The sequence below is a fragment of the Crassostrea angulata genome, chromosome 6 (assembly GCF_025612915.1).
Source record: "Crassostrea angulata isolate pt1a10 chromosome 6, ASM2561291v2, whole genome shotgun sequence".
In the NCBI taxonomy this organism is placed as follows: Eukaryota; Metazoa; Mollusca; class Bivalvia; order Ostreida; family Ostreidae; genus Magallana; species Magallana angulata.
The window spans coordinates 24,974,926-24,987,223 of record NC_069116.1 but is presented as its reverse complement, the minus strand read 5'-3'; the positions used below and the strand labels follow the sequence as shown (position 1 = coordinate 24,987,223).

Below are 12,298 nucleotides of genomic sequence, written 5' to 3'. Positions count from 1 at the left end.
TGATTAGAAACAACATTTGATTTTTGTATAAGTGTACAGCGTTGAAAATAGATAAAAGAAAAATTACACTATAAACGGTATTTAGTGTCAGCAAAGGTGGAACTCTCCTTACAGTAAAGATAAAATTAGTATTGTAAACAACGCCGGATAGAAAGGATTTACAAGGAAGAGAAGTTTGCTTACAATCTCAAACAATCTGTCTGTTTAGATGCATTATTGACCAACATAACTAACTTGGAATGAATTGATATTCGTTTTTCAATTTAATTGTCCCTGTATTTTCGACCAAGACCCACAAATATGGCCGAAATAGATAATGAAACTGAACAGTTTCAAGATGATCATGAAAATGATAATGAATTTGACAATGAAGCTCAGTTGTTGGAGAGCGGCGAAGTAGAGGGAGACAATGGTGTTGCAGACGATTCCACGGCAGACGATCCGGTATGTTAATTGGCAAGCACTCTTGGGTTTCATTTTTGCGGAATAGCATATTTATTTACATTGTTGTGTCAGCTTTTCCATGCAGTGTTTACATAATGCTAACATAGATAGATTGCTTTGGTATGATTTTGATCATTGAATAATTCATTTATTTGAATACTTTAGGAGCTTGAGGCAATCAAAGCAAGGGTCAGAGAAATGGAGGAAGAGGCTGAAAAACTAAAAGAAATGCAGAAAGAGGTTGATACACAAATGAACCTGACTTCACCAACAACAGCTAGTAAGTTGGTGTTAGAAAATTTAATGTATTGTCATTTCTACTAAAGTTATTTAAACAAATGATGATAAATGAAGATATCTCGGTAGGTACAATTCTCTTATTGAGGGAGTATCTTACAGAAATGGAATCATTCCGCTTTATATAGGTTTATGAAGATTACATTGACTTAAAAAAAAAATTAAAACAGATCGGTTTGAGGCAGTCTATGTAAACAGATCTTTGGAAAGCAATGTTTTTATTTATTAAAAAATATGGGATAATATAATTTTTATAGCAAAATACTCTATATATGATACAACTGTGCCAAAAAACTGCTCAAAGTCATGGTGGCATGAAAGCCGCATGATATTAAAAGGAAGGAATTTATTGCTCATGATTTGTATGCCTTCACTTTGTTTATTATATTTTCAGGCCCTTTTCCATCAGCAGAGGAGAAAATGGATGCTGATGCCCGATCTGTGTATGTAGGTAATGTAAGTATACTTTGCATTAGATTTTGCTTTCATTTCATCAAATTATGATTTCAGATCAGAGCTACATTTCTACTAATATAAATCTCTATAGTTTTGCTTTATAATGTTTATAAAACAATAAAAACCTCAATCCAGGTACAATCTCTAAAATAATAAATTTTTGGAGACTGTACCTATTTGCTATTGCATTAAGGTGGAATAACACACCTGGAAAGGTCACTTAAATTAACAGGAATTTTTTTGATAATGAAAGATATAATGATAAATAAACTGTACAAATAAGCCTAGAATTTGCAGTTTGGGGATAAAAAATGAATATCTAAAATAATTATTCTAGTAAGTAACAACAAAAGCCCATGTGGGATTCGAACTCGAGATGTACGAATCACAAGTCCGACTCTTTATCTACTCGGCTATGGAGTAAGTTTCATGTTTTAGTCCATAAAATCCTTTTTAATAAAACAAGACATCGTTTCGATCAGGGGTCAGCCATTTTGTGATGATGTGTTATTCCACCTTAATAGGTTTATTAATAAAAATTCTTTCCCCAATGCCTATCAATCTTTGTTAACAATTCCTCATCAATACATGCAGGTTGACTATGGAGCAACTGCTGAAGAGTTGGAGCAACATTTCCATGGGTGTGGTTCTGTTAACAGGGTTACCATACTTTGCGATAAATTTACGGGTCACCCAAAAGGGTAAGTCTGTGTTCATTTTTTGCTGACAATTTGATAAAGATGTGTTACTTCAATGACAAGAACTTTAAAAAATGGATATATTTATTGCATCTGTTTTCAAACATATACATTTACCAAATGCTTTGTGCAAAATGTTGATTTCTAAATATTACTGACTAAGGGTTTGCAAAAAGGACAGCATATATTATTCCATATGGATATAGGGCAGTACTTACTGCATCTTTATCATGATTCATGGACATCACTGTTTGTGGATTGAGTATTTAAAATTTGGTTTGTAGGGAACATAATTTTAGCAATAAATCAAAGCAATGGAGTTTTGTTTTTTAAATCACATAAGTTACTTTGATGAATATTTCATTTGTTGGATCACCTCAACAATGAAACCCTTGGAAATTATCATTCTAAATACTCTGCTGAAAACCAAAGAATTAAATGAATGTTTCAATGTTATCATCCAAAATAATTTGGAAAGAAAAAATAAAGTTATTTGCATTCCAGGACTTAATAACTAATCTAAACAAATGTACCAGTACTTGGCACATATTTAGTAGAGAGAGACAGTGGTATGTAAGAGTTTGTTGATTAGAATTTATCTTCAGCAGCAGTACAGGCACCATAAGCAAACCATAATTTTATATCTTTATTCAATTTGATATCCCATTTAAGTTTTCATTACATATATAGATATTGTACCTTTGCAGATTTGCATATGTGGAATTTGCCGACAAAGATTCAGTAACCACTGCTCAAGCTCTAGATGAATCATTATTCAGAGGGAGGCAGATAAAGGTCAGTCATAACTTATATATACCGTAAATGTTTTATACCGCTTACAACTTGCAGTGTCATGAAACTTTTACTTCATATTGTAATTTTATGTTTTTGAAACAAATCTTTTATTTTTCTTTAATTGATTCTGTGATATAAACTATAAAAATTTAGTGAAAATAATGGTACAACTGATTTCAGGTCAGTGCAAAGAGAACCAATAGGCCTGGAATTAGTTCAACCAACAGAAAACCACGGGGATTCCGACCGCGAGGAAGATTCCGCTCCCCCTATGGTGGCGGTTCATACACACCACGGAGACCAAGGTAAGGTTTACAAGGAAAGTGAAGAATTTATTCATGAACAATCAAATCTCTTATGAATCTAAATTCAGAAGAAAAGATTTTTACTTTTAAAAGAAATTTCAGTTTTTGATGGTTTACATGCAGGCACGTCACAATTTTTCTGCGATTATTGTTATCTTCATAGCCCATATAAATCACAAAAGAAAGCATTTCACTTTTTATATATACATCTCCCTTTGCAAATCCTTTCTTGTAATCTATCTTGACAAATTCATGTAAAGTGAGCAAAAGGTAGTTTAATATACTTATTGTCAATCTGTTTGCTGCTTAGAAGAAACTGTGAATTCTACCACATACTGTAGTTCATTGACTGAATATCAATTTCCGTGGATTTCTTTGTTGAGTTGAACGAAATTAGATGTTTATTGAATTGCAATTACATTGCAATGTCTATGAAATTGTTACATACTTCCGTAATATGTGGCTATATGGAAGTAATATGTGTGTATAGCCTATAGTTCATCACCTGGCCTGGTGAGTCAGTGACGTTTAATACAGGTAAAACAAACTTGTGATGTTTATTCCACCATAACAGCTGATCATTATTGTCAACCTTAGGAATACTAGAAGTTCACATATGGATATACACTGGAATTCTTTGAATATTTTTGGTTCAGTTTTAGTAGATCTTGTTTTTAATATACAGTTAAAGCCAGTTGTATGCATTACATTTTGGCCCCAGTTAAAGTTTATTTTTAATGATTTTTGGATATTAATTGCAAAGCTCTAATCTCACTTAGCTTAATTAAAGAAATATCCAGCCCAGGGGTGTGCAATTACCAATGCCAAGGGCTACCGATTTCAGAGGTTGGGCTAGCACAAATGTTCACTAAAATTGGACGTATCAAGAGACAATATAAAGTTGACTTAATTTACATATGATTTATCTTTGTTGCAAAATCAAGATCTTTTATGCGCTTGAATGTATATGCATTTGTACACATTTATACATGTACATAGACCGAATGATGATGATAATTATTACATGTGAAGAAACTTATCATCATTTGCTTGCATGATGACAATAATAATTGAGAGATTGTTGTTAATGATTTTAATGAAACATCCCTTGATCAATGCTAAAGGAAAATAATGGTGTTAAAAAAAAATTAAAGAGCTTAAAATTACTTATACCATAGTGCAATTTTAGTTCTGAAAAACGGTAATAAGTCAAACTTGCTGACACAATTGTTCATAAATGATTGAATGCCCCATTGTAGATAAAATTCATTCCTTTTTGTAAATATGGCCATGCATTAACGACATGCTAGAAAATGTTTGATTAAATCTTATCTCTGGACCAGCTAAACCATAGATTGATTGAAAAATAAAATAAATCACTGACAGTTGTTTGTGGGGTATTTATTTTGCTTTATACATTTTTAGCTTATTGATTTGAAGAATTTTATTGGATAGTAACTTTTAACTATGGGCTAGTAGTTTTGTTACTGCCACTAGCTCTTGGGCTAGTAAATAATTTTTGTAATTGCACACCCCTGCAGCCCAATATATTGGGCAGATTGTAGATTGTTCCAGCGATCAGAAATCGGTACTTGAATGTTGTCATAAAACATTGACAAGAAAGAGATATTTATATGATTCATTGTGTTTCTCATTTCAGTCGCTTCAGAAGAGCTGCATTCTATTCTCCATACTGAAGCAATCATCATATTCTTAAAGTCAACAAAAAGAAAAAATATATATAATAAGAATGGGAAAGAAAATCATATACAATTGTTTGGCAATGATAAAAAAATCCCATACCTTCAAAAATTGAGATCAAAATAGAATATCAGTAAGCTTCAATTATAGGGCTAAAGTGGATTTTTTTAATTGGTGTATGTAGATGGTGGTTTTTTTTTTTTATACTGACCCTAACCATTTTATTTTTTACTTATGTCATGTGTGCAATATTTTGTCCAGTGTATATCGCCATGATTAATTTCATGAAAAAGGGAATTTAAAAAAGATAATTGTCATAGAATCAAAGTTTCCCCTGGGAGGGACCCTTCAAAATGGTTAGCCTAGTAACCATGGTAACCATTTTTTTGTTTATTCATATCTTAGTTTCTTTTGCAGATTGCCGTAGCTTGGCTATTTGAGCAGTGCCATGCTTCTATACTGTGTAAAATCACTCCAATGTCATTTAATTTTGAAAAGTAAAAATTCTTTTTTTTTATGTATGTTTGTTTTGTTTGTGGAAAACATTTATGTGTGGGTTTTAAAAACAGATTAATGATCATTGGAGTGGTTCAATCACTGGTATCTTACTATAAATGGGAATTTAAAAAAAGATATGAGAAAAAAATAGTTAGTGAAGAATAGAAAAAAAATTCAATTCCCCATAAAAAAATGAAAAAAAAAATAGATTGAAAAAAAAATAGATTGATAAAAAAGATGACAAAGAAATGGGGAAAGATTGATTAAAAACGAAGACAAAGCAATGGGGAAACGGGGGAAAGAGGAAACAACCATTGAATCCTGAGAAACCTGACTATGGGAGCAACAGGACTGACACTGGATCATTGTGAATGAATTTGTCTATGTAATCATTTTAGTTTTCTTAATAAAGATTAAATTAAAACCAATAAAGTTTTGGGTTTTTTATGGCTTACGGCCATCTAGTTGCCGGATAATCTCTACGGCAAAGAGTTCAGTTATCTGAACATGCGCGACAAAAAATAGTTCTATTCGAATGTTGCAAGGTTAACTGTTTGTTGTTCATAATAAATATCTTTAAGCAAGATTATATTTTCCATATGTTATTATCACTTATGTTATTGTAACCAATATGAATTGCCTTTATTTAAATAAACTCAAAATCTAACGCGAATGAATATTAACTGCAGTGTTTTTGCATAGAGGTATAGGCCCCCGCCATGCATCACACAGTCACACAGTGCCGCCATGCTTTCCGCTATGCATACTTACATGTATTATGAGCAAAAAATCTTTCCCAATTATTTCAGATCCTAACAGTGATAAGTAAATGTAAAGTTGTCGTTATTTCGTCCAATCTTCATAAAAACGTTTGCACCCGCAGAGAGCGTCGCTAACTTCGATCGACATCGATCTCGGCAAGGGGGAAAGTGTTTAACGGTTAAAGAACTGAACTTATGATTGAGATATATTGAAACTGGGATTATAAATCGGCAATAAATGCATATATAGAGGGGCAATTACTACTTCCTCCGCCATTATCGAATGTTGGGGATTTTCCAAGATCTAAAAATAGCACAATGTTCCCTCGATGGAGTTACCTTGGTTGTGCTATGATTGAACTGTTTATTTGTCGTAAAAATATTGGAAACTTGAGACCAAATGTACTCAAATAAGAAAACAATATGCAGTTAAGCTTGATTGCAAGTCATATACGGAATGTCACATTACTATAACATAGAGACATCGTATATATTGCCTATGAAAATGACTGTGTACACATGTCATGTGAAGAGAGACTGACTGCAAAGTTATAGTGCAGTAATTAATTTTAATTAAATTTGGTGTCAAAACAAGTTTGCTGTAATCGCATATTTTTGCCTGTTTCTTGCCCCCTCCCCCTCCAAAGAGTTTATCTCTTTACAAAGGGAAAAAAATAAAACAGGTGTTATATAGAACTGCCTTGTGAATCTATAATTCTTATAAAAGCTTGTGAAGGTCAGCCTCTCAAAAAAGTAGAAAAAACCCAGAAAAATATGAAAGAATATACATTTATGAAATACAAATAAAATGGAATAATACTTGTTGGTGTAGATTTCATGAGAATTCATAAACTATTATAGTACATAACATGCAGTACATTTCATCATTTGGTTATATTATTTTTGCGCGCAGTGATTTCACGCTGGCTGTGGTGCTGTTACGTCGCACCGTGCACCAACTCTCGCGCAAGTTCATAGTGCGTAGGAATACAAGGTATACTGATATTTGAGAGCATGTTGGTTTTAAGTGTTTTTGTGTCCTATATAGTTGAATGAATTTACAGTTAATGTACTTCAGTCGTTGGATAAAAGAAAGAAAAAAATTGTCTCATATTGGAGTTTGAGTCTGACATCATCATTATTATTTTATGCAGTCTATGATTTTCCTAAAAGCAATGGTGGTTTCAACCAATTGATAAAAGAGGCGTCTAGATTTCAATCCTGTCTGTTTCGGTCGCTAAGGTTCGACCAATCAACAAATGGGGCATGTTGATATCGGTCCTGTTAGTTTCTATTGAATTGCATGTAGCTAGTCACTTTCTATAGAGCTATAAATAAACTAAAGTTTCAGTAAGAAATAGAGGGAATCATACTCGATCCATGTAAATATAGACATACCAAACCCGTAAGCCATTATGGCCCTTCAGGCCTTTGATTTCTAACATAAGTTCAATTGTTTTGTCATTATGGTTTCCATACCATTAGCTGGAAAGAAAAGGTGATGGAGATAATGCATTATATTTGCTATTTGCAATACTAGCCACAAATAGTGGAGGGTATATAAGATCTCTGTGACACTGGACATGTGAGTGTAACACCCCTTGTAGTGTAGGGAAGTTCTATATTTTCCCCCAAATTTCAGAAGAATTGAAGTTGAGTTGCATGATATTCATTGCTAAAACTAGAGGGTGTCATTTGATCGACCTGCCCATATATTTAAAGTCCTTCTTTCTGTAGCACTGTTTCCAGATAATGGGGGGGGGGTGATCAAATCCAATAATGTCTAAAATATAGAATATTTGAACAGTAGCGAAATTAGATCAGTTACATACACAGGTAATACATGTACATGTATGTACGATATGTTATTTTTATGTAACTCTGCCTTTTTAAATAATGTAAAATAAGATCTCAAATACAATGTACATTCTAAGGAAAAACAAGACGAATTAAATAAAAAAGACGTAAATTGTTTTTAAAAAATGGAAAGTAATACGATATAGAAAACTGTTTGTCTATTAGTCAATTATGAATCATATCGAGTCCATAAAGCGACCTTTGAGATGGTCCAGGTTCAATGCAATATGGTGTACTGATTCACGCGTGAGGACGGATAAAGTTTAAGGTGGTTCGATACACCCACAGTTTATTCCAATTTTCAATAGAAGACCACAAAACATACACTTATCAAATATTAAAACGATGATAGTGATACTATAGGCATTTTAAAAGAATTTTTTCATGCTTTTTTAATATAATTTTTAAAAAGATAAATATTAACAAATTGAAAGAAAATTGTTTGTCAAATGATGGATATTTTCTTCAGACACATAAAAAATATAACAATACATATTATTAAAAAATATTTTAAATGCAAAGGAGAAGAGCGTATAATGCCTGTCAAATCCCCCGCACCTAGGACTTCAAACGACTCTAGTAAATCTCCTTTAAAGGAATCTTACATTTGAAGGTGTGCATCAGTACATGTATAATATAGAACTGCATCATCTGGCCATTAACAATATTTTATTATTTTCATTTTTATGAATATTTTCTTGCATTTCAACGGGATCTCTAACAATCTTCAACTGTGCTTTTGTTTACTAAACGTTATTTGAATGGGCAAGAACTTGTTGTTATCTGGAGAGTCTAAAATTTTCCAAAATAATTTTATATCTATTACATAAAATTTTCGAAAAACATTGTTTTACCTAAAAGAAAACATGCGCAGAATTAAAAAAAAAACCAAAAACTCCCATATGATTCGAACACCCTCTCAGCCAGGAGAAACTGTTTAAAGTCCTCTGCCTATTACACTGAGCTACGTTGACACATGCTTGTAATTGTGAATAACTTTTATAGTTTAACAATTATAAATCAATTTTTGAAGTTTTGTGTAAAATATTAATTTTGACCCATAATGGGTCTAGACTCAACTTTAATAAGTTAATGATAAAAAAAGAATGAAAACTTATCCTTTTAATAAAAGTATAAATATAGCTTCAGGTACCTGTCGCAATATGATTTTCGAAACATAGTAATATACTGCTTTTCAATCATACTTTATTTCCTCTGTTAAGAGATATATGACAACATACAACTAGCATATGATTATATACAATTTATATTATATACACACACACACACACACACACACACACACACACACACACACACACACACATTACATGTACACATACATGAAAATGAAAACAAGAGAAAAAGTTATTTACAGTGTCCCATAGGGGTAATAGCCTTGAAGTGGATCAGGTAGTAGCGGAAGTGGCAACTGTTATGGATCGGAAGTATGCTGCCGCTGTCGCCCGAACAAGATTGAAGTTCAGAATGTGGAATGATTTATTGTCCGATTCATGACTTGTACGACGCCCGAGAAGTACATGAAATAGGTCGTTTTCAGAAAGACCACATAGTTCCGCGCATAATTCTATGTTGAAACAGTTTGTTATTATGTTCCACCAATTTTCACGTATTACCACAGTAGCTGGGCAGACACAAGAAGAATGTTGAAACACGTCGACAAAGGATTTACCGCACAGAATACATGAATAGGGATTTCCATTGAAACTTACACTTGTGCAGAGTTTACAGATGAACTTGCAGAGTTTGATTTCCGAATAGTTTTCAGGTATATTCCAAATCGAGGAGGGTTTTGACTCTCTGAAAATTTCTGTGAAAACTAGGAAGTCAGGGTCATGAGACATCCGCGCTTTTCGTTGAGAAAGGTGTGAATTAGTAACATTGTTGCGGACAATTTTCTTCCAGCAAGGTTTCTCGGGAAAGGTTCCGTCTTTTAGAAAATCCCACAAGTAAACTGTAAGGTTGTAAGATTGGAGAACCTTTATAATATCAGGAATAAAGCCAAACTGATTTACGGAAAGATCGTGTAAGTAAGAAAATAATCTCGTTAGAAATATCCTTTTTGTTAGCGTTTTTGGGTCTAAACGACAAAGTCTCCCAAAGAATAAAAGCTTCCGAACGTCAATCTCTGCGTTGATAGGTAAGACGTCAAAAAAGGATTCGCACATGTCTGATCTGCACAGTTTTGGTAAATCCAGCGAGTTCTTACAGACAAAGTGTTGAAATGCGTTTAGTTTGTTTTTGTCTGTTAGAGACAAGTTGCACCAAAGTTCGCATCCATAAAGCACTGATGGGAGTACAATTTTTTTGTATAGATGGGATAACGTATTAGGGTTAAGGAATGGTGTGCCAAGATCGGATAATGCAAAGTAGGATTTTCGTCCTTTGTTGCATGCTTCGTTTATTCTATCCGAAAGTTTACACTTGTGGTTGATTACGATTCCTAGATGGTTGTAAGATTGTTCACAAGACACTTTTGCAGGACCTAGATGCCAGTTTGTGTTATCTAGTTTAGCTTTTTTAGCGCGAAACTGTAGAACACGTGATTTAGACGCATTAAATGTAAATCGCCACTTGCAGGAATAGTTGTATGCAATATTTAACAGTGTTTGTAGCGCAAGCGGAGAAATACCAATTAGAGCCAAGTCATCTGCTAAGGAAGTGCAGCTGCTAGGTATATTGAGTATACCTGTGTTTGGACTACCGGACTGTATGGCATGGATGAGATCATTTATGTAGACAAGATAAAGGAACGTTGATAGTACGCCACCCTGTCGAACACCTTGTTGTACGGGAAACCACTCTGAATGAGTTTGATTTACGACAATTGAGCTTAGGGTGTTTTGGTGGCATTTGTTAATGAGAGACCATAATTTGCCATTAATACCAAGTTCATATAGTTTAAACATTAGTCCAGGCCTCCACACCGTGTCAAATGCCTTGCTGGTGTCAAGAAAACATACGAATACATTGCTTCCTTGTTCTAAATTATGTATTATTGTCTCTTGGAGATTAAATGACGCTGTCAGACAACCTAGTTCCTTCTGAAAACCCTGTTGTTGAGAATGTGGAAAATCTTTAGTTTGTAAAAGTTGTTGATTGATTCGATTGTACACAACCTTTTCAAAAAGTTTAAAGAGGCATGGTAATAAGGCTATTGGTCTGTAGTTGTTGCAGGAATCTTTAGACTTGTTTCCTCCTTTATGTAATGGAACTATAAGACCACGTTTCCAACAGAGAGGGATATAGTTATATTGCACAATAGCATTAAACAGCTTCAAAATACAAGCGATAAGTGATGCACCACCATGAATTATGTGTTCATTGGTTACAGAGTCGTCACCGGGTGCTTTACGTAATTTGAGTGTATTTATGGCTGACGTTATTTCTGCTGTTGTAAGTTGACCCCCTGGTATATACCCTGTATCCTCTTCACATTCAGTCGTAAGATGTTGGTACTTATCACTAATCGTGTTTCTGAATGCGTGAGCGAAACTATCGTCCTCCAACGGAGTATATAGTTTCCTATAGAACGAAGCGAACGTTTCCGCAACACCTTGTGGGTCTGTATGAGTAACTCCTTCTTCGTCGCGGATTTCTGGGTAGATTCGGGATCTCCTTGGCTTTCTGCGTTTGGTTAATTTCCAAAACAGGCGGACGTCAATTTCTGCGGCTTTGTCAATGTCACTGTATACTTTTCGCATATATTTTTCGTGTTCCTCATTAAGAGCATTTCGAAATTGTCGCTTTGCCCGCTTGTACTCTCGGTATGGCTTAAATTCCATCCCACGGGGTCTTCCCTCGGACACCCATACCCTACGTTTGTTCCGTTCAATTGTATGTAGATTTTTGACAGATTTAGTCCATTCTGGTCTAGTGTAAGGGTTGTATTTGGAAAAGGGGACCGAGTTTTGAGCGCAAGTAATTAATATAGTTTATTTGTCGTAAAAATATTGGAAACTTGAGACCAAATGTACTCAAATAAGAAAACAATATGCAGTTAAGCTTGATTGCAAGTCATATACGGAATGTCACATTACTATAACATAGAGACATCGTATATATTGCCTATGAAAATGACTGTGTACACATGTCATGTGAAGAGAGACTGACTGCAAAGTTATAGTGCAGTAATTAATTTTAATTAAATTTGGTGTCAAAACAAGTTTGCTGTAATCGCATATTTTTGCCTGTTTCTTGCCCCCTCCCCCTCCAAAGAGTTTATCTCTTTACAAAGGGAAAAAAATAAAACAGGTGTTATATAGAACTGCCTTGTGAATCTATAATTCTTATAAAAGCTTGTGAAGGTCAGCCTCTCAAAAAAGTAGAAAAAACCCAGAAAAATATGAAAGAATATACATTTATGAAATACAAATAAAATGGAATAATACTTGTTGGTGTAGATTTCATGAGAATTCATAAACTATTATAGTACATAACATGCAGTACATTTCATCATTTGGTT

The 12,298-nt window shown here is 33.7% G+C and overlaps 1 protein-coding gene across 1 annotated transcript; it reads left to right on the top strand.

Moving 5' to 3' along the window:
• The first annotated feature begins 113 nt into the window (after positions 1-113).
• On the top strand, positions 114-5,626 carry LOC128189442 (polyadenylate-binding protein 2-B-like). The gene is made up of 7 exons (XM_052861052.1): positions 114-444; positions 610-724; positions 1,136-1,197; positions 1,792-1,898; positions 2,603-2,690; positions 2,871-2,995; positions 4,656-5,626. The coding sequence occupies exons 1-7, from the start codon at positions 301-303 to the stop codon at positions 4,690-4,692; spliced, it is 678 nt and encodes a 225-aa protein (XP_052717012.1). The 5' UTR covers positions 114-300; the 3' UTR covers positions 4,693-5,626.
• The last annotated feature ends 6,672 nt before the right edge of the window (positions 5,627-12,298 follow it).

Coding starts and splice junctions, on each gene's coding strand:
- LOC128189442 (XM_052861052.1), top strand. CDS start 301: ATGGCCGAAATAGATAATGAAACTGAACAGTTTCAAGATGATCATGAA. Junction 1,198..1,791: donor GATCTGTGTATGTAGGTAAT/GTAAGTATACTT, acceptor CAATACATGCAG/GTTGACTATGGAGCAACTGC. Junction 1,899..2,602: donor TTTACGGGTCACCCAAAAGG/GTAAGTCTGTGT, acceptor GTACCTTTGCAG/ATTTGCATATGTGGAATTTG.